The 26,607-nt window shown below is 41.8% G+C and overlaps 1 protein-coding gene across 4 annotated transcripts in view; it reads left to right on the top strand.

Annotated features, from left to right (window-relative positions):
• Positions 1-26,607, top strand: part of ANKS1A (ankyrin repeat and sterile alpha motif domain containing 1A) — a 390,648-nt gene that overhangs the window by 313,551 nt on the left and 50,490 nt on the right. For all 4 annotated transcript variants that reach the window (XM_077295484.1, XM_077295481.1, XM_077295483.1 and 1 more), the window contains 2 exons: positions 17,199-17,270; positions 17,354-17,440. In XM_077295484.1, the coding sequence (XP_077151599.1) occupies positions 17,199-17,270; positions 17,354-17,440 (159 nt within the window). The remainder of the gene's footprint in view (positions 1-17,198; positions 17,271-17,353; positions 17,441-26,607) is intronic.

Here is a 26,607-nt window from a genome sequence, read left to right as displayed (position 1 = left end):
TAATTTAGATGCTTTACTCTATCCTTTATTTTTCCCTTACGGAGACCAGGGCTAGCATGATGGCCTCAAGCAACAAGGGCAAAGTCCACGCAGAGTTACACAACTGCAATATTACTGCTATGTGCTGTCTGTCCGTAATCAGTTTAATCCACTCCTGAATGGTGGCAAACTCACTCAGCAGTACTTAGTGGATGCTTATGTGAAAATCGAGGCAAATCGCCTAAATTATATCCGTCAACACCAAAAGGATTTGAAAGTAGAGGATTATTGTGTACTCCAGGAACATCTCCAGAAAAAATCCATTGAGAAGGGCATCCCCATTGGAAAAACGGTCATTTTACCATCTTCGTTTGAAGGCAGTCCCAGGAATATGCAGCAGCGGTACCAGGATGCCATGGCTATTGTGACTAAATATGGTCGTCCTGATCTATTCATCACCATGACCTGTAATCCGAAATGGAATGAGATTACTGAGAATTTGGAACCTTGGCAGCGTGTGGAACATAGACCTGATTTGGTGGCACGTGTTTTCAAAATAAAACTGGAAGCACTTTTAAAAGACATTAACAACGGATTATTTGGGAAAGTTTGCGCTATGGTTCATGTAATTGAATTTCAAAAACGTGGCCTTCCACACGCTCACATTTTGATTATTCTGGACAGCAACTCCAAATTAAGGACTGAGGAGGACATAGACAATACAGTGTGGGCTGAAATTCCCAATCCTACCCACTACCCTCAGCTCCATAAAATTGTTCTCCAACATATGATTCATGGTCCGTGTGGAGAACACAACCCAAATTCTCCCTGTATGGATCTGGGGAAGTGTACAAAAGGTTTCCCTAAAGATTTGCAACCAAGAACCATCATAGCTAAGGACGCCTATCCTACTTATCGCAGACACTTTGGCCCATCTTTTCAACACCATTCTAACATGATTGACAATTCGTGGGTGGTTCCATATAATCCGTTCCTGCTATTAAAATACAAGTGCCATATAAATGTCGAAGTTTGTGGTTCCATTCAGGCTGTGAAATATTTATTTAAATATGTCTACAAAGGACATGATAAAGCCAATCTTGAAATCTGCCAGACTAACATCCAACATGATGAAACACACCAATTCATGGATTCAAGATATGTCAGTGCACCAGAGGCAGCTTGGCGAACATTCTCATATCCAATGCATAAACAATCTCATAGCATAATTCGCCTTGCTGTACATCTACCGCATTCTCAGCCACTCTATTTTCATGAGGATGACTCTATTGGAAACATCAAACAAAAGCTCCATCAAAATTCTACACTTATGGCCTACTTCAAGCTTAATCAGAACGACCATCATGCTCATATTTATTTATACCGTGAAATTCCCGAAAACTATGTTTGGAAAGAAGGTTCTTGGGAAGTTAGAAAGCGAGCAGGTGGTTCTGTGATTGGACGAATGTATACTGTCAGTGTGAAAGACCAAGAACGCTACTATTTAAGATTGTTATTGTTACATGTCAAAGGTGCAACCAGTTTTGACAGCATAAAAACTGTACACGGAGTCACACATGAAACCTTCAAAGATGCGGCATTAGCTCTTGGCTTACTATTTGATGATAGTCTGTGGAGAAATACATTACTTGATGCCAGTATTCTCAACATGCCAGCACAGCTACGTGACATGTTTGCCTACATTTGTATTTTTGGTCCTCCAGCTAAACCTCGGGACTTATGGGATGAATTTAAGGAACACTTTGTAGAAGACTACTGCTATGCATACCACTCCGACACTCTGGAGTGTGTCAATTGTGAAGGCTATGCTATGACAGATGTCCAACATGTTCTCAAAGCTCATGGCAAAACTTATACTGATGTTAATTTGCCACGTCCAGTCAAGAAACAACACCTCCTCCCACAGTATGATAAAGATTGAGTTATCAGCAGCTGCTGAAATGAAAGCTACTCTAAATGAGGACCAACTTTTTGCTTTTGATGCTATCACTCAAGCTTTAGAAGACACTAATTCTACAGCAAAGTGTTTTTTCCTTGATGGTCCTGGTGGCAGCGGAAAAACGTACCTATATCATCTACTCCTACATCAGCTAAGAGGACAAGGAGACATTGTGTCACCTGCTGCCACTACTGGAATTGCCGCCAACTTGCTACAAGGTGGACGAACCATTCATTCTCTTTATGAGATTCCAATTCCTGTGAATGAAACATCTGTTTCCAGGATTAAGAATGATACCGATGCAGCAAAAGATTTGCACAGCACTAAACTTTTTATTATTGATGAGTGCACAATGCTATCCAAATATGCATTGCATGTCATTGATAGAGTTTTACGTGATGTCATGACAACAAATGTAGCTCACAAAGAAAAAACACCGTTTGGAGGTAAAGTGATTGTTTTTGGAGGCGACTTTAGACAATGTCTTCCTGTCATCCCTCATGGGACAAGAACTGATGTTGTAGAGAGCTGTATAAAATATTCACAACACTGGCAACATTTTACTCGCCTGCCACTTATTAACAACATGCGCTCCATTGATCCTCACTACAGCAGTTGGTTGCTTCAACTGGGAAATGGTGAACTATCTAATGAACATAACCTTGGAGATGATGTAATTGAAATTCCTCCAGACATGGTATGCACTGGCTCTTTAATAATTGAAATTTTTGGAGATAATCTTTGTATTGATGTGAATGACACCGAAAGCATAAATACAGCTGCATCTCATGCAATTTTATGTCCAAAAAATGAGGACGTTGAGAAAGTCAATTCCCAAGTCATGGATTTATTGATAGGTGACTATACTGAATATATCAGTGATGATTCCATCGATCCTGATGAAGCTGATGACCTCGATCAATACCCACTTGAGTTTTTGAGTTCACTAACACCAACTGGAATGCCTTCACATCGGCTGAAACTTAAAATTGGCACCATTGTCATGTTATTACGTAATCTGAACACGAACAAAGGTCTCTGCAATTGTACGCGGCTCATTGTCACTGCCTTACATGTCAATATCCTACTGGCTAAAGTAATTAGTGGGTCAGCAGCAGGAAATGTGGTATTCATTCCACGAATTGATTTGTGTCCATCAGAGACTGAATTACCTTTTAAATTAAGACGGAGACAATTTCCTATCAAGCCCGCATTTGCAATGACCATAAATAAATCTCAAGGCCAGACCCTCCATCGAGTTGGCATTTATCTACCAGAACCTGCTTTTGCCCATGGTCAATTGTATGTTGCTTTTTCCAGGGTGAAGCAATGTTGCAATGTGAGGGTTAAAGTGGTTAATACACCACTTCAAGGACAATTATTGGCTGATAGTACTAAAGTCTTCACACGTAATATTAGCTACAAAAATAATTTAGTTTAAAGTTACTTTTCTTTTTTTTCATTATTCAGTTTTTCTAATAACATAGACAGCAATAGGCAAATTCTATGTATAGAGATAAGGAAAACAAAAAAAAAAAAAATTAGTGTAGCCATAGACATATAGATTTTAACCCCTTCACGACCTTTGACGCATACGCTGCGTCATGAAAGTCTGTGCCTTCCCGACCTATGACGCAGCGTATGCGTCATGGAGGGATCGCGTCCCTGCAGATCGGGTGAAGGGGTTAACTCCCATTTTACCCGATCTGCAGAGACAGGGGGAGTGGTGCTTCAGCCCAGGGGGGTGGCTTCACCCCCCCGTGGCTACGATCGCTCTGATTGGCTGTTAAAAGTGAAACTGCCAATCAGAGCGATTTGTAATATTTCACCTAAAAAACAGGTGAAATATTACAATCCAGCCATGGCCGATGCTGCAATAACATCGGCCATGGCTGGAAAACCTAATATGTCCCCCCCCCCCACACCCACCGATCGCCCCCCCCAGTGCTCCGTTATGGGGTCCGGTCCCCCGTCCTCCTGCCCGCTCCCTCCTTGTTTGAATAAACCCCCCCTGTGGTCCGATCACCCCCCCTGTGCTCCAATCCACCACCCCTTCATACTTACCGATCCTCCCGGTGTCCGTACGTCTCCTCGCTGGGCGCCGCCATCTTGGAAAATGGCGGGCGCATGCTCAGTGCACCCGCCGAATCTGCCAGCCGGCAGATTCCTTACAAGTACATTTTGATCGCTGTGGTAGGTTCTATCACAGCGATCAAAATAAAAAAAATAATAAATACCCCCCCCCCTTTATCACCCCCATAGGTAGGGACAATAATAAAATAAAGAAAATATTTTATTTTTTTTTTTTTTTTTCGTTTTCCACTAGGGTTAGGGTTAGAACTAGGGTTAGGGTTAGAACTAGGGGTAGGGTTAGGGGTAGGGTTAGGGTTACGGGTAGGGGTAGGGTTAGGGTTATGACATGTGCGGATTTGGCTGCGGATCCGCAGCGGATTGGCCGCGGATCCGCAGCGGATTTGGCCGCGGATCCGCAGCGGATTTGGCCGCGGATCCGCAGCGGATTTGGCCGCGGATCCGCAGCGGATTTGGCCGCGGATCCGCAGCGGATTTGGCCGCGGATCCGCAGCTGATTTGGCCGCGGATTTGGCCGCGGATCCGCAGCGGATTTGGCCGCGGATCCGCAGCGGATTTGGCCGCGGATCCGCAGCGGATTTGGCCGCTGCGAATTCGTTGCAGTTTTCCATCAGGTTTACAGTACCATGTACACCTATGGAAAACCAAATCCACTGTGCCCATGGTGCGGAAAATTCCGTGCAGAAACGCTGCGTTGTATTTTCTGCAGCATGTCAATTTTTTGTGCGGATTCCGCAGCGTTTTACACCTGTTCCTCAATAGGAATCCGCAGGTGAAATCCGCACAAAAAAACACTGGAAATCTGCTGTAAATCTGCAGGTAAAACGCAGTGCCTTTTACCTGCAGATTTTTAAAAAATCGTGCGGAAAAATCTCACACGAATCCACAACGTGGGCACATAGCCTTAGGGTTAGGGTTGGAATTAGAGTTAGGGTACCGTCTCACAGTGGCACTTTGATCGCTACGACGGTACGATCCGTGACGTTCCAGCGATATCCATACGATATCGCTGTGTCTGACACGCAGCAGCGATCAGGGACCCTGCTGAGAATCGTACGTCGTAGCAGATCGTTTGGAACTTTCTTTCGTCGCTGGATCTCCTGCTGTCATCGCTGGATCGTTGTGACAGCGATCCAGCGATGCGTTCGCTTGTAACCAGGGTAAACATCGGGTTACTAAGCGCAGGGCCGCGCTTAGTAACCCGATGTTTACCGTGGTTACCAGCGTAAAAGTAAAAAAAAAACGTACATACTCACATTTCGGTGTCCTTCAGGTCCCTTGCCGTCTGCTTCCCGCTCTGACTGTCTGCCGGCCGGAAAGTGAGAGCACAGCACAGCAGTGACATCACCGCTGTGCTCTGCTCTCACTGTACGGCGGCACTCAGTCAGAGCGGGAAGCAGACGGCAAGGGACCTGAAGGACACCGAAATGTGAGTATGTACGTTTTTTTTTTTTTTACTTTTACGCTGGTAACCACGGTAAACATCGGGTTACTAAGCGCGGCCCTGCGCTTAGTAACCCGATGTTTACCCTGGTTACCCGGGACCTTGGCATCGTTGGTCGCTGGAGAGCGGTCTGTGTGACAGCTCCCCAGCGACCACACAACGACTTTCCAACAATCACGGCCAGGTCGTATCGCTGGTCGTGATCGTTGGTAAATCGTTATGTGAGACGGTACCCTTAGGGTTGGAATTAGGGCTAGGGTTGAAAATAGGGTTAAGATTAGGCTTGTGGTTAGGGTTAAGGATAGGGTTAGGGTTGTGTTGGGGTTACAGTTGTGGGTAGGGTTGGGATTAGGGTTAGGATTAGGGTTAGGGTTGGATTTAGGGTTACGGGTGTGTTGGGGTTAGGGTTGTGGTTAGGGTTATGGCTACAGTTGGGATTAGGGTTAGGGGTGTGTTGGGGTTAGTGTTGAAGTTAGAATTGAGGGGTTTCCACTGTTTAGGCACATCAGGGGTCTCCAAACGCAACATGGCGCCACCATTGATTCCAGCCAATCTTGCGTTCAAAAAGTCAAATGGTGCGCCCTCCCTTCCAAGCCCCGACGTGCGCCCAAACAGTGGTTTACCCCCACATATGGGATACCAGCGTACTCAGGACAAACTGGGCAACAACTATTGGGGTCCAATTTCTCCTGTTACCCTTGCAAAAATAAAAAATTACTTGCTAGAACATAATTTTTGAGGAAAGAACAATTATTTTTTATTTTCATGGCTCTACGTTATAAACTTATGTGAAGCACTTGGGGGTTGAAAGTGCTCACCACACATCTAGATAAGATCCTTTTGGGGTCTAGTTTCCAAAATGGGGTCACTTATGGGGTGTTTCTACTGTTTAGGCACATCAAGGGCTCTGCAAATGCAATGTGACGCCCGCAGACCATTCCATCAAAGTCTGCATTTCAAATGTCACTACTTCCCTTCCGAGCCCTGACGTGCGCCCAAACAGTGGTTTACCCCCACATATGAGGTATCAGCGTACTCACAGCAAACTGGGCAACAAATATTGGGGTCCAATTTCTCCTGTTACCCTTGTGAAAATAAACAATTGCTTGCTAAAACATCTTTTTTGAGGAAAGAAAAATGATTTTTTATTTTCACGGCTCTGCGTTGTAAACTTCTGTGAAGCACTTGGGGGTTGAACGTGCTCACCACACATCTAGATAAGTTCCTTGGGGGGTCTAGTTTCCAAAATGGGGTCACTTGTGGGGGGTTTCTACTGTTTAGGCACATCAGGGGCTCTGCAAACGTAACATGATTCCCGCAGACCATTCCATCAAAGTCTGCATTCCAAATCGTCACTACTTCCCTTCCGAGCCCCGGCATGTGCCCAAACAGTGGTTTACCCCCACATATGGGGTATCAGCGTACTCAGGAGAAACTGCACAACAACTTTTGGGGTCCAGTTTCTCCTGTTACCCTTGGGAAAATAAAAAATTGTGGGTTAAAAAATCATTTTTGAGGAAAGAAAAATAATTTTTTATTTTCATGGCTCTGCGTTATAAACTTCTGTGAAGCACTTGGGGGTTCAAAGTGCTCATCACACATCTAGATTAGTTCCTTGGGAGGTCTAGTTTCCAAAATGGGGTCACATGTGTGGGAGCTCCAATGTTTAGGCACACAGGGGCTCTCCAAACGCGACATGGTGTCCGCTAATGATTGAAGCTAATTTTCCATTCAAAAAGCCAAATGGCATGCCTTCCCTTCCGAGCCCTGCCGTGCGCCCAAACAGTGGTTTACCCCCACATATGGGGTATCATCGTACTCAGGACAAACTGGACAACAACATTTGGGGTCCAATTTCTCCTATTATCCTTGGGAAAATAAAAAACTCCGGGCTAAAAATCATTTTTGAGGAAAGAAAAATAATTTTTTTATTTTCATGGCTCTGCGTTATAAACTTCTGTGAAGCACCTGGGGGTTTTAAGTGCTCACTATGCATCTAGATTAGTTTCTTGGGGGGTCTAGTTTCCAAAATGGGGTCAATTGTAGGGGAGCTCCAATGTTTAGGCACACAGGGGCTCTCCAAACGCGACATGGTGTCCACTAACGATTGGAGCTAATTTTCCATTCAAAAAGTCAAATGGCGCGCCTTCCCTTCCGAGCCTTGCCGTGCACCTAAACAGTGGTTTACCCCCACATATGAGGTATCGGCGTACTCAGGAGAAATTGCCCAACAAATTTTAGGATCCATTTTATCCCGTTGCCCATGTGAAAATGAAAAAATTAAGGCTAAACGAAATTTTGTGTGAAAAAAAAGTACTTTTTCATCTTTACGGCTCAATTTGTGAAGCACCTGAGGGTTTAAAGTGCTCACTATGCATCTAGATAAGTTCCTTGGGGGGTCTAGTTTCCAAAATGGGGTCACTTGTGGGGGAGCTCCAATGTTTAGGCACACAGGGCCTCTCCAAACCTGACATGGTGTCCGCTAACTATGGAGATAATTTTTCATTCAAAAAGTCAAATGGCGCTCCTTCCCTTCCGAGCCTTACCATGTGCCCAAACAGTAGTTTACCCCCACATATGAGGTATTGGCGTACTCAGGAGAAATTGCCCAACCAATTTTAGGATCCATTTTATCCTGTTGCCCATGTGAAAATGAAAAAATTAAGGCTAAAAGAAATTTTGTGTGAAAAAAAAGTACTTTTTCATTTTTACGGATTAATTTGTGAAGCACCTGGGGGTTTAAAGTGCTCACTATGCTTCTAGATAAGTTCCTTGGGGGGTCTAGTTTCCAAAATGGGGTCACTTGTGGGGGAGCTCCAATGTTTAGGCACACGGGGGCTCTCCAAACGCGACATGGTGTCCGCTAAAGATTGAAGCCAATTTTTCATTCAAAAAGTCAAATGGCGCTCCTTCCCTTCCGAGCCCTGCCGTGCGCCCAAACAGTGGTTTACCCCCACATATGAGGTATCAGCGTACTCAGGACAAATTGGACAACAACATTCGTGGTCCAGTTTCTCCTTTTACCCTTGGGAAAATAAAAAAAATTGTTGCGAAAAGATCATTTTTGTGACTAAAAAGTTAAATGTTAATTTTTCCCCTCCATGTTGCTTCTGCTGCTGTGAAACACCTGAAGGGTTAATAAACTTCTTGAATGTGGTTTTGAGCACCTTGAGGGGTGCAGTTTTTAGAATGGTGTCACTTTTGGGTATTTTCAGCCATATAGAACCCTCAAACTGACTTCAAATGTGAGGTGGTCCCTAAAAAAAATGGTTTTGTAAATTTTGTTGTAAAAATGAGAAATCACTGGTCAAATTTTAACCCTTATAACTTCCTAGCAAAAAAAAAATTTGTTTCCAAAATTGTGCTGATGTAAAGTAGACATGTGGGAAATGTTATTTATTAACTATTTTGTGTCACATAACTCTCTGGTTTAACAGAATAAAAATTCAAAATGTGAAAATTGCAAAATTTTCAAATTTTTCGCCAAATTTCCGTTTTTTTCACAAATAAACTCAGAAATTATCGATCTAAATTTACCACTAACATGAAGCCCAATATGTCACGAAAAAACAATCTCAGAACCGCAAGGATCCGTTGAAGCGTTCCTGAGTTATTACCTCATAAGGGGACACTGGTCAGAATTGCAAAAAATGGCAAGGTCATTAAGGCCAAAATAGGCTGGGTCATGAAGGGGTTAAGTACTTATGTAGGAAATACGCATATCACAGACGTACTCATTAGCATATAGGGTTAATAACTATATCATATCTACATAAATTTAGAAATATGATATATCAATACATATTTTTATAGGTAAGTAGAACACACATTAAGTACAAGATGTAAGATGTGTATCATCCAAATGCCTGTATTTGGTGATAGGAACCTGTATTTGAAGCTCCAGCAGTATAGCTGCTGAGAGATTTCATTTTGTTTTTAAAAAGGTTGAGGTTTTTGTGAACAGGTAAGAGACGGGTGGGATGGCTGTTCACACACATCTCTATCTCCAGGTGTGTTCTGTACATAGAAATAGATATATAGATAGGTACATATTTAGATAGATAGGGAAAGAATAGAGATTTTGCTTTCACATCAACATTTTTCTGCTATTTGGAGAATTTATGGTGGAAAAAAGGCTATTTCTGCACTTCCTGCCTAAGGGCTGACCCACGCCACTCTTGCTGTAAGTTGCATGCAATGTATACGGAATTTGTACTTCACTTGCGGCAGGTGCGGCACATGTGGTTTCTGCAGTTTTCGCCACAAAATCTCCACTTACCAGTGTTTTTGTTGTGGCTGCATTTAATGCAATTGTCGAAGCCGCGTTTGCCGCATTTACTGCAAGTTAACTCCAAGCTTCATCTACATTGCATGGCACTTGCTGAAAGTGTGTTGTAGATCAGTTCTTTGGTGCCAAGTGTGGAAGTTGTATTGTTTTTAACATTACTTCTGCAAATATCAGAAACATGCAGATGTGAAAGAGGTTTGAGTATTAAGAAATAGGAATCAGTTAGTTAGGACCCATCAGTTCAAAGGCTACCGTGACGTGGTTGATGGGCATGCTTATATTAGCCCATCGGTGTACTATGAACGTTGATTTCTTAAATTTTACACTTCTGTAAAAATAAACACAAAAAATTTGGATACACAAAAAGGCTTTTATTTCTGTTGTACTTATTAGAATTATTTAAAATGAAGGCTTAGCTAAGCCCAAGAGATGATTAAAAACGTTTCATACCAACCCATCAGATGTAAAATTACTGTGAAAATACCTGATGGGCACACAAGTATGCGCCATTATGGGTACTAAGAGCTTTTCCACATAATAATGAAATATTTTAAAATGTCATAGAACATACCAATATACATAGTTATTGATACATATTATTTATTATTTACATTATTGTTCTTAAGCAAAGAACCGTTGTTGTGGCATTTGCCACAACACGCAAAGTTGTTGTCTGATGTCTTTCATCACTCCCCTCATAAGCATGTTCATGGATCCTGTGTAACTGTACCTTAAATAACAAGAATTGTCAAGAGCTGGTGAGTGCAGCCATTTTTTGTTCTTTCTTACTATTATTTATTAATTGTATTATTCTTACATTTGAATAAATAAAGTATATATGGATTCTAGACTCCCGATTCTTTAGAATCGGGCTGCCATCTAGTTAATAATAAAGACTTGCATTTAAAAACTTCATTTTGTTTTTACTTGTGTTATATTTGTCTAATATTTAAATCTGTTTGGTGATCTGAAACATTTAAGTGTGACAAACATGTGAAAGAATAGGAAATCAGGAAGAGGTCAAATACTTTATTATACCCCTATATGTTCAGCAGTCATCAGGAATACGCTATGATAGTGCTGTGTGCTCCTTCATCAGTCTTTGACAGACAGTGCAGGCAGCTATACACAGAAGTAATGAGGAATGCACCTTGATAGTGCTTCGTGCGTCTACATCAGTCTTTGCCAGATGTCGCAGGCAGCTGCATACCGCAGTCATCACAAATGCACCATGATAGTGCTTTGTGCTCTTACATAAGTCTTTGCCAGATGATGCAGGCAGCTATATACGGCAGTCTTCAGGAATTTGCCATGATAGTGCGCTGTGCTCTTACGTCAGACTTTGCCAGATGACACAGGCAGCTGTACACAGCAGTCATCAGGAATGAGCCATGATAGTGCTGTGTGCTCCTATGTCAGTTTTTGCCAGATGACGCAGGCAGATATATACAGCAGTCATCAGGAATGTGCCATGATAGTGCTTAATGCTCCTATGTCAATCTTTGCCAGCAGATGTAGGAAGCTATTTCGAGCAGTTATCATCTTGTATGTCGCTTCCTGCAATCAATGGGCACATCGCAGGAGTGGCATTAGGATGGTGGTTATGAGGGGAGACATTGCTGTATGTAAGAGATGTAGGTAAAGATTATAAGTTACATTAGGCAAAATGTTTTATCTACAAATGTGGTATTGAAAACCCCTTCAATCTAACCTATTTTAGATGTTGGCATTTCTAGTCGTGTGGATTTGAGTAATGGTTTTAACTAGTGATAGGTGGAGCTAAACAGTAAATTTCGGCGTCCATATCGAACACCTAGTGTCCGTGCACAGACCCCAAACATGGACTCCTCCAGGAAGTAAGTGTTACTGTTGGGGTTCAGCAGCCTCAACATCAGCTGTGTCTGTGTGACAGCGCGAGAAACACCGTCTGCTCTGATCAGCAGTAAGTTAGTTACTACCAGTCAGAGAGCTGCTTTTCTCACGCTGTCAGATGACAGCGTGTGAGCCAGCAGCTGTGACTCTGCAGTAAAAAGGTTATCGCCAGTCACAGGCATCGGCTGATGAGAGCGTACAACTCTCATCAGCGTACACCTGCTACTAGCATCATGCAAACGTTCAGTATGGCTTCTAGATGTAGCAGAGCAAGACTTGTCATGGGACAACTGGATTATCTTCTCGTCGGACAAGTGAGGAATATGGTTGTTTATTATTTTTGGTCTTTTCTAGGGGACATGGGTATGAATGGATTAGGCGTAAAGGTGAGCATAATGTTGCTTTTTTATTTCAAATAAAGAATTTTATTCTTCTTGTGTTTATTTAAAAAATGCTCTAGTCCACTGGCTCGAGACCGCCTGGACCAGGGATCAGCCCACTGAACGCCTGCTCTCTTTTTAATGTGGGCATATTACTACTCATACAGCACAGGGTGAGGGTAAAGCTGTGTGGCAATAATTTATTGAACCACCAACAAACAATAACCTATAGAACAGTCTGAGGAAATACCTAAGATAGTTAAAAATTACAGAGTATCACCCTTCTGCTGACTCGCCAGGATAAGAGTAGCTGTGACTGCAGAGCTTTCAGGGCTGACTACCCCACCTGTGGCACTCACAGAGAGGAGGTACCGACAAGCCTAGGAAGCTGACAGTAATTGAGGTACGTGGCCAGATGACTTGACTGTCCCAACCTGGACTCTCTAAACGTCTTTGAGAGTTCGGTGATGGTCAGTGAAGCTGTTCTGTATTTCTTCAGTTGGTGCCATGACTACTGTACTGTAGAGTCTCTCTAAACACAGGCAGATCATCCTTTTTTGAGATCACAACTTCTCCTTCCACCTTCCCACAAGCCTGTGAAGGAGTGCCTGAATGAGATCATTTCTCACTGCTGGTTGTGTTCAAACAACATGCATAGTTTGTACTTCATATTTGTATAGCACCAATGGGTAATCAACATATTAACAAACATCGTTCAATTATTCTGTGCCTTTGTTTCCTAAGGATAGTAGAACAATGCTAGGACTGTAGTACTAGGACAGGTACAATAACTAATCAGCAGCCATTCAATAAACATTAATTCAATTTAAAATAAGAGTCAATATTCAGTCTGATATGAACAATAGCTCATGTCCTTGGGCCTACGGAAATATGTCTGGATAGTTAAGAATAAATGATGATGTCACAGGTGGTGTCCCTTATATTAACCAGTAAAGACTACGCCTGGGAACCGTTATGGATTTTGTCTCCTTCCCATAATATTAACATCAGAACCCAGCCATTGGCTTTCCCTTTGCTGATTATGAAAATTACGGGGAACCCCCACGCAATTTTTTCATTTTTTTTTATTAACAAGAACAGCAAGGTCACCTGAGTTCATAGCAGCTGTTTCTCTTGCTTGGCCAGTGCCAGATTGATGAATGCCCTCGAGTCCTGCAGTCTGGCACAAGAGCTACCGTGAGACCCAGTGGCTTGAACATAGATAACCTTTTAGGTTGCCAGAGTTCACAGCCATCGATTCTCCCAGCAGCTGCAAGGCCTGGAAACCTCATGGGAAAATTTGAGGGATATTTTAACCCATTAACCCCCAAGGGTAGTTTGCATGTTAATGACTGGGCCAATTTTTACAATTCTGACCGCTGTCCCTTTATGAGGTTACAACTCTGGAATGCTTGTATGGATCCCGGTGATTCTGACAGTTTTCTCGAGACATATTGTACTGCATGACAGTGGTAAAATTTCTTCGATATGACTTGCATTTGTTTGTGAAAAAAAAATGGAAATTTGGCAAAAATTTAGAAAATTTAGCAAGTAACATTTTCCACATGTCTACTTTACATCAGCACAATTGGAACCAAAATTTTTTGTTGTTAGGAAGTTCTAAGGATTAAAAGTCGACCAGCAATTTCTCATTTTTACAACACTATTTTTTTTTAGGGATCACATCACATTTGAAGTCACTTTGAGGGGTCTATATGATAGAAAATACCCAAAAGTGACACCATTCTAAAAACTGCACCCGCACCCCTCCAGGTGCTCAAAACCACATTCAAGAAGTTTATTAACCCTTCAGGTGCTTCACATGAATTTTTGGAATGTTTAAAAAAAAAAAATTAACTTAACTTTTTTCACACAAAATTTACTTCAGATCCAATTTGTTTTATTTTACCAAGGCGAAATTGGACCCCAATTGTACAATTTGTCCTGAGTACGCAGTTACCCCATATGTGGGAGGATCCACTGTTTGGGCGCATGGCAGAGCTCAGAAGGGAAGGAGCACAGTTCGACTTTTCAATGCAAAATTGTCTGGAATTGAGATAGGACGCCATGTAGCGTTTGAAGAGCCCCTAATGTGCCAAAACAGTGGAAACACCCCACAAGTGACACCATTTTGGAAAGTAGACCCCCTAAGGAACTTAACTAGATGTGTAGTGAGCATTTTGACCCCCAAGTGCTTCACAGAAGTTTATAATGTAGAGCCGTAAAAATAAAAAATCATATTTTTTCACAAAAATGATCTTTTCGCCCCCCAATTTTTTATTTTCTCAAGGGTAACAGAAGAAATTGGACCGCAAAAGTTGTTGTCCAATGTGTCCTGAGTACACTGATACCCGATATGTGGGGGTAAACCGCTGTTTGGTCGCACGGCAGAGCTTGGAAGGGAAGGAGCACTGTTTTACTTTTTCAACGCAGAATTGGCTGGAATTGAGATCGGACGCCATGTCGCATTTGGAGAGTCCCTGATGTGCCTAAACAGTGGAGGCCCCCCAATTCTAACTCCAACCCTAACACACCCCTAACCCTAATCCCAACCCTAACCATAACCCTATCCACACCCCTAACCCGAACACGTCCCTAACCCTAATCCCAACCCTAACCACACCCCTAACCCCAATGTCACCCCTAACCCTGACACAACCCTAACCCCATCCGTAAACACAATCCAAACCCCATCTCTAACCCTAACTTTAGCCCCAACCCTAACCCTAACTTTAGCCCCAAAATAACGTTAGCCTCAACCCTAACTTTAACCCTAACCCTAATAGGAAAATAGAAATAAATACTTTTTATCTTTCCCTAACTAAGGGGATGATGAAGTGGAGTTTGAGTTACTATTTATATCGGGCTTTTATAGCAGGTTTTTGTTTGGCAGCTGTCACACACTAAAAGTCAGCTGATTAATACTCTCATCAGCCGACGCCTGTGACCAGCAGTAACCTTTTTACCGCCAGTCACAGCTGCTGTCTCACTCTCTGTCATCAGTATGACAGCATGGGAACTGCAGCGCTGATGACCAGCGGTAACTACACTGTGTGCAGAATTATTAGGCAAGTTGTATTTTAGAGGATTATTTTTATTATTGATCAACAACTATGTTCCTAATCAACCCAAAGGACTCATAAATATCAAAGCTTAATATTTTTGGAAGTTGGAGTGGGGTTTTTTTTAGATTTGGCTATCTTAGGAGGATATCGGTTTGTGCAGGTAACTATTACTGTGCAGAATTATCAGGCAACTTAATAAAAACCAAATATATTCCCATCTCACTTGTTTATTTTCACCAGGTAAACCAATATAAGTGCACAAAATTTAGAAATAAACATTTCTGGCATGCAAAAACAAAACCCCAAAAAATTAGTGACCAATATAGCCACCTTTCTTTATGATGACACTCAACAGCCTTCCATCCATAGATTGTCAGTTGCTTGATCTGTTTACGATCAATATTGCGTGCAGCAGCTACCACAGCCTCCCAGACACTGTTCCAAGAGGTGTACTGTTTTTCCCTCCCTGTAGATCTCACATTTTATGAGGGACCACAGGTTCTCTATGGAGTTCAGATCAGGTGAACAAAGGGGCCATCTCATTATTTTTTCTTCTTTGAGACCTTTACTGGCCAGCCACGCTGTGGAGTAGTTGGAGCCACTTGATGGAGCATTGTCCTGCATGAAAATCATGTTTTTCTTGAACAATACAGACTTCTTTCTGTACCACTGCTTGAAGAAGTTGTCTTCCAGAAACTGGCAGTAGGTCTGGGAGTTGAGCTTCCCTCCATCCTCAACCTGAAAAGGTCCCACAAGTTCATCTTTGATGATACCAGCCCATACCAGTACCCCACGTCCACCTTGCTGGCGTCTGAGCCGGAGTGGAGCTCTCTGCCCTTTACTGATCCAGCCTCTGGCCCATCCATGTGGCCAATCAAGAGTCACTCTCATTTCATCAGTCCATAAAACCTTTGAAAAGTCAGTCTTAAGATAATTCATGGCCTAGTCTTGACGTTTTATCTAATGTTTCTTGTTCAAAGGTGGTCGTTTTTCAGCCTTCCTTACCTTGGCCATGTCCCTGAGTATAGCACACCTGGTGCTTTTTGTACTCCAGTAACGTTGCAGCTCTGAAATATGGCAAAACTGGTGGCAAATGGGATCTTGGCAGCTTCATGCTTGATTTTCCTCAATTCATGGGCAGTTATTTTGCGCCTTTTTTGTCCAACACGCTTCTTGCAACCCTGTTGGCTATTTTCCATGAAACGCTTGATTGTTCGGTGATTACGCTTCCAAAGTTTGGCAATTTCAAGACTGCTTCATCCCTCTGCAAGACATCTCACAATTTTGGACTTTTCAGAGCCCGTCAAATCTCTCTTCTGACCCATTTTTCCAAAGAAACGGAAGTTGCCTAATAATTAAGCACATCTTATATAGGGTTTTGATGTCATTAGACAACACCCCTCCTCATTACAGAGATGCACATCAGCTGATTTACTTAATTGGTAGTTGGCTCTCAAGCCTGAACAGCTTGGAGTAGGAAAATATGTATAAAAATTATACTGTGATCAAAATACAACTTGCCTAATAATTCTGCACACAGTGTATTTTACCGCTGATCAGAACCTGTGCTTTCCCCGCTGTCATGAAAATGACAACATGGCCGACAACGGATGTTCAGGCCCACCATTCATCTGAATGAAGTCCAGGTTCAAGTTCTGCTACCCGAATCAAACTTTTTTCAAAATGTTTGTCCGAACCCGCCAGACCCGAACATTCACTACTTTTAACATCTATATATTTATTATGTGATATCACGCTAATGCGTCTGGGAAAGTCACATAAAATACCTTGTTGCAACCTACAGACACTCAATACACCTCTGTAGCCAAAGGCTCTATGAATTTAAAACAAAATTTAGTAGTCATTGACCACCAGGAGTTTTGGCCCCATGCGATCAGCTGACTACCATATCAGGTTAACAAACTGCTATTGCAAAACCAGGCAAAAAATGCGGTCAAGAGGCCAAGCTCCCACACTACACACACCTTTATGGTATATTGTATTTTTTACAGTACACATACATATAAATACATGCATAGTATTTAAAATATTGCTACAAAATTGTCTTGAATTAATAATAATTTTTTAATGCGTTAACCTCTCCCCATCTCTTGAACAGTATTTAGGATCTATGTTAATTAAAGATCTACGAGGGACAGAATCCACCCAGGATGCCTGTGCAAAAATGAGGGTAAGCTTTAATTTAGATTATACAATATCTTCATTTGTATTGCAGAAATGCAATGTTTAATAATGTAATAAATATACTTGCAGAAGTCCACGGAGCATATGAAGAAAATTCCAAGGATTACTCTTTCTATAAGTTACAAAGGCGTAAAGTTCATAGATGCTTCAAATCAGGTTAGAGGAAAATAAATATTGTCTAGCTGCTATAAATAGAAAAAAATACCAGAACCTTCTTTTATTTTTTACAATGCAAAAATTCCAGAACCTGCTTTTATTTATTACTATTCAAGGAATACAAAATGTTAGGGTTGATCTGGACCTTTGTACGGCCCCAGAAGTTTACACATTGTCACCAGAAGATTTGTATAGGCTGAATCTATACAGTCATGGACAAAAATTTTGAGAATTAGACAAATGTTAATTTTTCCAAAGTCTACTGCTTCATTTCTTCTAATGGCAATTTGCATATACTCCTGAATGTTAGAGTGATCAGCTTAACAGCAATTACTGTACTTGCAAAGTCAATATTTGCCCAGAAAATGAACTTTAACCCCCAAAACACATTTCAACATCATTGCAGTCCTGCCTTAAAAGGAGCAGCTAACATCGTTTGTGATTGATCTGTTAACACAGGTGTGGGTGTTGATGAGGACAGGGCTGGCGATCAATCAGTCATGATTAAGTAAGAATGACATCACTGGACACTTTAAAAGGAGGCTGGTGCTTGGTATCATTGTTTCTCTTCAGTTAACCATGGTTATCTCTAAAGAAACGCGTGCAGCCATCATTGCTCTGCACAAAAATGGCCTAACAGGGAAGAGTATCGCAGCTACAAAGATTACACCTCAGTCAACAATCTATCGCATCATCAAGAACTTCAAGGAGAGCGCTTCCATTGTTGTGAAAAAGGCTCCAGGGCGCCCAAGAAAGACCAGCAAGCGCCAGGACCGTATCTTAAAACTGTTTCAGCTGCGGGATCGGACTACCAGCAGTGCCGAGCTTGCTCAGGAATGGCAGCAGGCTGGTGTGAGTGCTTCTGCACGCACTGTGAGGCGGAGACACTTTGAGCAAGGCCTGGTTTCAAGGAGGGCAGCAAAGAAGCCACTTCTCTCCAGAAAAAACATCAAGGACCAACTGATATTCTGCAAAAGGTACAGGGAGTGGACTGCTGAGGACTGGGGCAAAGTCATTTTCTCTGATGAATCCCCTTTTCGATTGTTTGGGACATCTGGAAAACAGCTTATTCGGAGAAGAAGAGGTGAGCGCTACCACCAGTCTTGTCTCATGCCAACTGTAAAGCATCCTGAAACCATTCATGTGTGGGGTTGCTTCTCAGCCAAGGGAATCGGCTCACTCACAGTCTTGCCTAAAAACACAGCCATGAATAAAGAATGGTACCAGAATGTCCTCCAAGAGCAACTTCTCCCAACCGTCCAAGAGCAGTTTGGCGCCCAACAATGCATTTTCCAGCATGATGGAGCACCTTGCCATAAAGCAAAGGTGATAACTAAATGGCTCATGGAACAAAACATAGAGATTTTGGGTCCATGGCCTGGAAACTCCCCAGATCTTAATCCCATTGAGAACTTGTGGTCAATCATCAAGAGACGGGTGGACAAACAAAAACCAACAAATTCTGGCAAAATGCAAGCATTGATTATACAAGAATGGACTGCTATCAGTCAGGATTTGGTCCAGAAGTTGATTGAGAGCATGCCAGGGAGAATTGCAGAGGTCTTGAAGAAGAAGGGTCAACACTGCAAATATTGACTTGCTGCATTAACTCATTCTAACTGTCAATATAACCTATTGGTACTCATAGTATGATTGCAATTATATTTCTGTATGTGATATAAACATCAGACAAACACTAATAAAAACCAGAGGGCAGCAGATCATGTGAAAATATAATTTTGGTGTCATTCTCAAAAATTTTGGCCATGACTGTGCAATCACTGATACTGTGCAATTTACCAATTTGTATTGTATTTTCTAACAGAACAGCACATCATTATATATCATTGTTTCTTTAGTGTTTGTATTAGTTTGTGTTACTTAATCTGCTTCTGTTAATCCGTGGGTGCAGCATATAATAGAAGCTTTTATTAAATTAACGACAGACAGTTGGATCACCAGCATTATTGAAGGGGCTAAGTTCTTCCTAGAACCAGAAAGTTCTACTTAATAAAACAGTCAGTGTATGTACATACAGTTAGGTCCATATATATTTGGACAGAGACAACATTTTTCTAGTTTTGGTTATAGACAATACCACAATGAATTTTAAACAAAACAATTCAGATGCAGTTGAAGTTCAGACTTTCAGCTTTCATTTGAGGGTATCCACATTAAAATCGGATGAAGGGTTTAAGAGTTTCAGCTCCTTAACATGTGCCACCCTGTTTTTAAAAGGACCAAAAGTAATTGGACAGATTCAATAATTTTAAATAAAATGTTCATTTTTAGTACTTGGTTGAAAACCCTTGGCTGGCAATGACTGCCTGAAGTCTTGAACTCATGGACATCACCAGACGCTGTGTTTCCTCCTTTTTGATGCTCTGTCAGGCCTTCACTGCGGTGGTTTTCAGTTGCTGTTTGTTTGTGGGCCTTTCTGTCTGAAGTTTAGTCTTTAACAAGTGAAATGCATGCTCAATTTGGTTGAGATCAGGTGACTGACTTGGCCATTCAAGAATATTCCACTTCTTTGATTTAATTAACTCCTGGGTTGCTTTGGCTTCATGTTTTGGGTCATTGTCTATCTGTAGGATGAAACGACGACCAATCAGTTTGGCTGCATTTGGCTGGATCTGAGCACACAGTGTGGCTCTGAATACCTCAGAATTCATTCGGCTGCTTCTGTCCTGTGTCACATCATCAATAAACACTAGTGACCAAGTGCCACTGGCAGCCATGCATGCCCAAGCCATCACACTGCCTCCGCCGTGTTTTACAGATGATGTGGTATGCTTTGGATCATGAGCTGTACCACGCCTTTGCCATACATTTCTCTTTCCATCATTCTGGTAGAGGTTGATCATGGTTTCATCTGTCCAAAGAATGTTCTTCCAGAACTGTGCTGGCTTTTTTAGATGTTTTATAGCAAAGTCCAGTCTAGCCTTTTTATTCTTGATTCTTATGAGTGGCTTGCACCGTGCAGTGAACCCTCTGTATTTACTTTCATGCAGTCTTCTCTTTATGGTAGATTTGGATATTGATACGCCGACCTCCTGGAGAGTGTTGTTCACTTGGTTGGCTGTTGTGAAGGGGTTTCTCTTCACCATGGAGATTATTCTTCTATCCTCCACCACTGTTGTCTTCCGTGGACGCCCAGGTCTTTTTGCATTGATGAGTTCACCAGTGCTTTCTTTCTTTCTCAGGATGTACCAAACTGTAGATTTTGCCACTCCTAATATTGTAGCAATTTCTCGGCTTGTTTTTTTCTGTTTTCGCAGCTTAAGGATGGCTTGTTTCACTTGCATGGAGAGCTCCTTTGACCGCATGTTTACTTCACAGCAAAACCTTCCAAATGCAAGCACCACATCTCAAATCAACTCCAGGCCTTTTATCTGCTTAACTGAGAATGACATAACGAAGGGATTGCCCACACCTGTTCATGAAATAGCCTTGGAGTCAATTGTCCAATTACTTTTGGTCCCTTTAAAAACAGGGTCGCACATGTTAAGGAGCTGAAACTCTTAAACCCTTCATCCGATTTTAATGTGGATACCCTCAAATGAAAGCTGAAAGTCTGAACTTCAACTGCATCTGAATTGTTTTGTTTAAAATTCATTGTGGTAATGTCTAAAACCAAAATTAGAAAAATGTTGTCTCTGTCCAAATATATATGGACCTAACTGTATATTTGTCTTTATTTGCCTAATATATCTGTTAATGTAATTATGCATATAGTTTCTTTGACTGACATTCTAATAATCTGGAGGCTTCACAAGCTACAGATTAAGTTTTCTAGTTGATCTTTTATGAGAGTTCTTTCTTTACAGTTACAGTGGCTCTTATCTGCTGATCAATGTCAGCCAGGCAACCCCCACATGTACTTATGCTGTCAAACAGATGTAAATCATTCAGCTGTGGCAAGAAAAACTAAATCTCCGAGCACTAAACAATACTCGGAGGACCCCCGAGCATGCTCGAGAAATCTCGAGTAACGAGCATATTCGCTCATCACTAATGCTAACTAATGTTCCTGAAATGAAAACATTTTTAGGACTTACATTTGCCTTGGGGTTTGTTAAAAAAAACAAAAAGCAAGCATTTGTGGTCCAACCAGTCTGTTCAAGCCAACCCCGTATTTTCTGTCATTATTCCTAGGACGCATTATGATAATTTTTATTGAAAATTTTTCAAATTTCGCAGGAAAAGAAAAAATAATTAGGCATTTTAGATTTTTCACTGTCATGTATAGGTTAACAATCAAACTTATACTATAGTAATAGTTAAACATTTTCAAGTAGATAAAGAGTAAAATTTTACTAACAAACACACAGACTCAGACAAAAGAAAGGGGGGGGGGAATAAGGTGGACTGTTACAACCTACGTAGTTACATCCATCTCATAGAGGTCGTAGATTTAACATGGACCAAAAGGAATCCCAAGGAGTCCAAACAAGGTTAAATCTCTCTACAGTATTGTCATTAAAGGCTGCCCGGCATTCAAAGTTCCTGATATCCTTGATACGAGAATATAGATCTACTTGGGAAGGTGGAGAGGTTTGCTTCCAATGGTAGGCAATCAAACAGTGTGCTGCTCTTAACAGATGTAAAAGCAGTCTAATGAATCTCTTGGATATGGATTCAGGGAAAATATTTAATAGAAACAGCTGAGGACTTAATGGGAGATCTACTCCAAAAACTTGCTTAATGAGAAGTTGGACTATCACCCAGAATGGTTTAATCAGTGGAAAGTCCCAAAAAATGTGAGATATAGAATGTCTAGACAGGATTCAACGCCAGCAAAGGGAAGGAATGGATGGGTCCATTTTATGTAAAAATTCGGGCGTATGGAGAGGAAGGATTTTGTACTGATTTTCTTTGTATGAAGTATAAGAGGCAGTCTTGGCTGCTCTGGTCCAAACATTTCTCCATTCTACCACGGTCCGTATTATTACCCAATATTCTTACCATTTTTGCATATAAGAGTGTCTAGTTAGAGAATCTGTGTCTGGAGCCTGTAAAATATTGTAAATACTAAATATCTAGATATTAAACCTCTTGTTTAACTATCCTTGCTCAGTCTCTCGAAGGAGGTAGGAATGGAGGCCTGTGGACTGTGGAATAATGATGAGGCAAAGTGCCTAATTTTAATACGGTATATTGAAATAATGTAACGGAATTGAGGGAGAATTTTGTTTTCAGCTCATCATAGGAATTTAAAATTTGCGTTTTATAGTTAATTATGTCAGCGAAGTTAAGCCAAATTGAGTCCATACCCATGTAAATGAGTGGGTTAAACTTTCAGGGAAATTCAGATGGAAAAGGAAGGAAGGGCAGTATTTGTTGATATCAGATTTATTTTTTTAAAGCAGACCCTTCATATATTTCTGGTGTGCATCATTGGACCTAATAGGTCTATTAAAGCTGCATTTTAAGCCCCATTTCAGATCAGGGAGTAGGGGTGAGCTGGGGCTAACCATCATTTTTCAATCTCCATCCATTTTTATATTCGTATAGGCCACGATGGGATCGTGAACAAAGTTAGGTGCTGCTAGACCCTCCATCTCTTTGTCAGCCAATATTACCGACTTTGTAATTCTATGACGTCTTCCTGCCCATATGAAATTTAAAGTGACTGCTTGAAAAGCACATAAATCTGAGTGGGACCGATAAGGGTAAAGTCTCAAAAAGATATAACATTTTTGAGAGGATAGTTAATTTTTAAGGCTGAAATGCGTCCAAATAGTGAGAGAGGTAGTGATTTCCATTTCATCAATGTGGATTGCATTTCTGTATATAATGGAGGGAAATTGTTCTCGAATAAAGTAGAATACGAGGTTGTGTGGTTAATTCCCAGGTATTTGAGAGAGGTGGGGCGCCAGTGGTATTTAAAGTTAGTTTGGAAATGGGAGTCATTTATTTTAAGTGGAAGGGCTTCAGTTTTAATTGTATTTGTTTTATACACTGATAATTGGCTAAATTTTAAAAGCACTGAATGGAGGCTAGGGAACGATGTATGAGGCTTCATGAGTGTTAGAAGGATATCATCAGCAAAAAGGAATAATTTAAATTCTTCGCCTTTAAATTGAACTTAGAGGAGCTATGAGGAAGATATATTGAAGATACAGGGGTTGGACAAAATAATGGAAACAACTGGAAACATCAACAAAAGTTAGTTTAATATGGTGTAGGTCCACCTTTTGCGGCGATTACAGCCTCAATTCTCTGAGGTATGGATTCAAACAAGGTGTGAATTGTTTCCAAAGGAATTTTAGCCCATTCTGCAGTTAAAACACCCTCCAGTTCTTTGAGCGACGATGGCGGCGGAAATAGACGTCTAACTTGAATCTCTAAAATCGACCATAAATGCTCAATAATGTTGAGGTCTGGGGATTGTGGGGGCCAGATGAGATGCTCAACTTCATTAGAATGTTCCTCGTGCCATGCTTTAACGATTCTAGCTGTATGAATTGGTGCATTATCATCCTGAAAGATGGCGTTCTCCTCTGGGAACAGTGCTTGAGCCATTGGATGCACTTGGTCTCCCAAAATGCCTAAATAATCTTGGCTGTTAATTCTTCCGTGAAGGGATATCATTGGCCCGGCGGATCTCCACGAAATAGCACCCCAGATCATCACAGAACCTCCGCCATGTTTTACGGTTCGGAGAAGGCAGTCTGGATGGAATGCTTCTTTCGGCTGTCTCCAAACGTACACTCGGCTGGAGGTCGGAAATGGGGTAAACGATGATTCATCTGAGAATATTACATGTTTCCACTGCTCGAGGGACCAATTCTGGAGGTTTCTACACCACTCTAAACGCTTGGAAACATTTGTCATTGAGAGCAGCGGTTTTCTAATTGCAGCTCTTCCGAGGAATCCAGATTTGTGCAGCTCTCAACGAACAGTTTTCGTGGAAACTAGGTTCTGTAGCTACAGTAAATGTCCGGAGGATCAAATAATTTGATGGTTTGAAATAAACTATAACCAAACGATCCACGCCAGAGAAAGAGGTATCAGCAAAATATAATTTATTGAAAAAAATATTAATACAAATCAGACATGTACACACATGTGATGGTGCATGGAGAGCAAACAGAGAATCCTCCAGTAAACGCAGATGACAGAGGAATGAAACTGGAGTGGGACACAAGTGAATCCAAAATGGTAAAGAGCCCTGCTGAAGCAGTGCACTTGTAAAGTTTAATTGCTCATAATAGATATAATCAGAGCTGGATAAAATTAGTCCAGTCATAAAAGTGCATAGTGCAATATATGGTCTATCTATAGAGGGCAAGATTAGTGGAAGCAACTAGGCACTGAATGTTCCTAATAGACCAAATACATGCGGCGAACAAAACAAATGCAACATGCCCAAGCGGCTATAGTAGATATATATATCGTTTAAGAAGGCCTTATATTACCTTGGGACATGTTTTTGCCAAAGACCGGTGAGCTGCACAGCAGGGACTGCCTCGACGCGCGTTTCGCCGTCGTGGCTTAGTCAGGAGGCGTGGCTGCTAAAAAGGGGGACTGGGTATAAATAGGAAGGGATCGGCACTCATTGGCGATTCAGCGCATATATCCACCATGATGTAAATACTCTAGGAGACCGAGGCGGACGCGTGTCATGGGCGGGAGGACTGACGTCATCACCGCCCATCTCCACGGCAACGCGGCCGACTCACAATGTCCCCCAGAGCAATACAACGCATGCGTGACATGCGCACATACCAGGAGGCCCACGGAGGAAGTCTATCGCTGTGTACATGGAGATGTGACCCTCGGAGATCGTGAGTAATATGTCTACCATATGTTTGGAGCACTGAGGGGGTTAAACATCAGACTCCACAGCAAAACGTCAGACTAGCGGTATCTCAGGAGCAGAATGCCGCATGCACAACGTGCGCACATGCCGGAATGCTCACAGCAGGAATCTGTCAATATAAACATAAGAAATAAAAAAATATAATCCACAAGGGTAAAAAGTGGTAATAGACCGCCAAATATTCAAAGCATAGAGAGGGTTAGCTCGCCATGCTGATATGGCCGCAGCATAATAACCCGCTGGTGGATAAAGCTGAAAAGAGTGATGACATCAGAAGAGTTTCTAGATACCCGCTGGTGGATAAAGCTGAAAAGAGTGATGACATCAGAAGAGTTTCTAGATAAGAAAAACACACTTATAAGTAACACAGAAAAAGGGAACGACAAAGTCAGTAAATTAAAAAAATCCAGTCCTGCCAGCTTTATTCAACTCTTTTCAGCTTTATCCACCAGCGGGTACCCATGGAGGATCATCTATATCTGGGAACGTCCGCCCCCAAGAATATCGCAACATCTTTGATTATTATTTTTTATTTTCTGACTATTTTTTGTTTTCAGTTTTGTTATAAACCCTTTTGCATGGTTATCTATTCCTTGGTGTATTTAGGGTAATGTTATCCCTTTATTACCTTTATCAGGACGATATTTTATGTCCTGATAATTTGGACTCTATAGCTATACCTGCCTATATACTGTACTTTATAATTTATTCAATTTATCTGTTATATTTATTTTTTGCTATTTATCTTGATATTGGCTATAGACGTCCTGTTATTATGCTGCGGCCATATCAGCATGGCGAGCTAACCCTCTCTATGCTTTGAATATTTGGCGGTCTGTTACCACTTTTTACCCTTGTGGATTATATTTTTTTATTTCTTATGTTTATATTGACAGATTCCTGCTGTGAGCATTCCGGCATGTGCGCACGTTGTGCATGCGGCATTCTGCTCCTGAGATACCGCTAGTCTGACGTTTTGCTGTGGAGTCTGATGTTTAACCCCCTCAGTGCTCCAAACATATGGTAGACATATTACTCACAATCTCCGAGGGTCACGTCTCCATGTACACAGCGATAGACTTCCTCTGTGGGCCTCCTGGTATGTGCGCATGTCACGCATGCGCTGTATTGCTCTGGGGGACATTGTGAGTCGGCCGCGTTGCCGTGGAGATGGGCGGTGATGACGTCAGTCCTCCCGCCCATACCCCATGACGCGCGTCCGCCTCGGTCTCCTAGAGTATTTACATCATGGTGGATATATGCGCTGAATCGCCAATGAGTGCCGATCCCTTCCTATTTATACCCAGTCCCCCTTTTTAGCAGCCACGCCTCCTGACGAAGC

This window comes from Ranitomeya variabilis, chromosome 3 (assembly GCF_051348905.1).
Source record: "Ranitomeya variabilis isolate aRanVar5 chromosome 3, aRanVar5.hap1, whole genome shotgun sequence".
NCBI classification, from domain to species: Eukaryota; Metazoa; Chordata; class Amphibia; order Anura; family Dendrobatidae; genus Ranitomeya; species Ranitomeya variabilis.
This window is presented reverse-complemented; position numbering and strand designations above follow the sequence as displayed.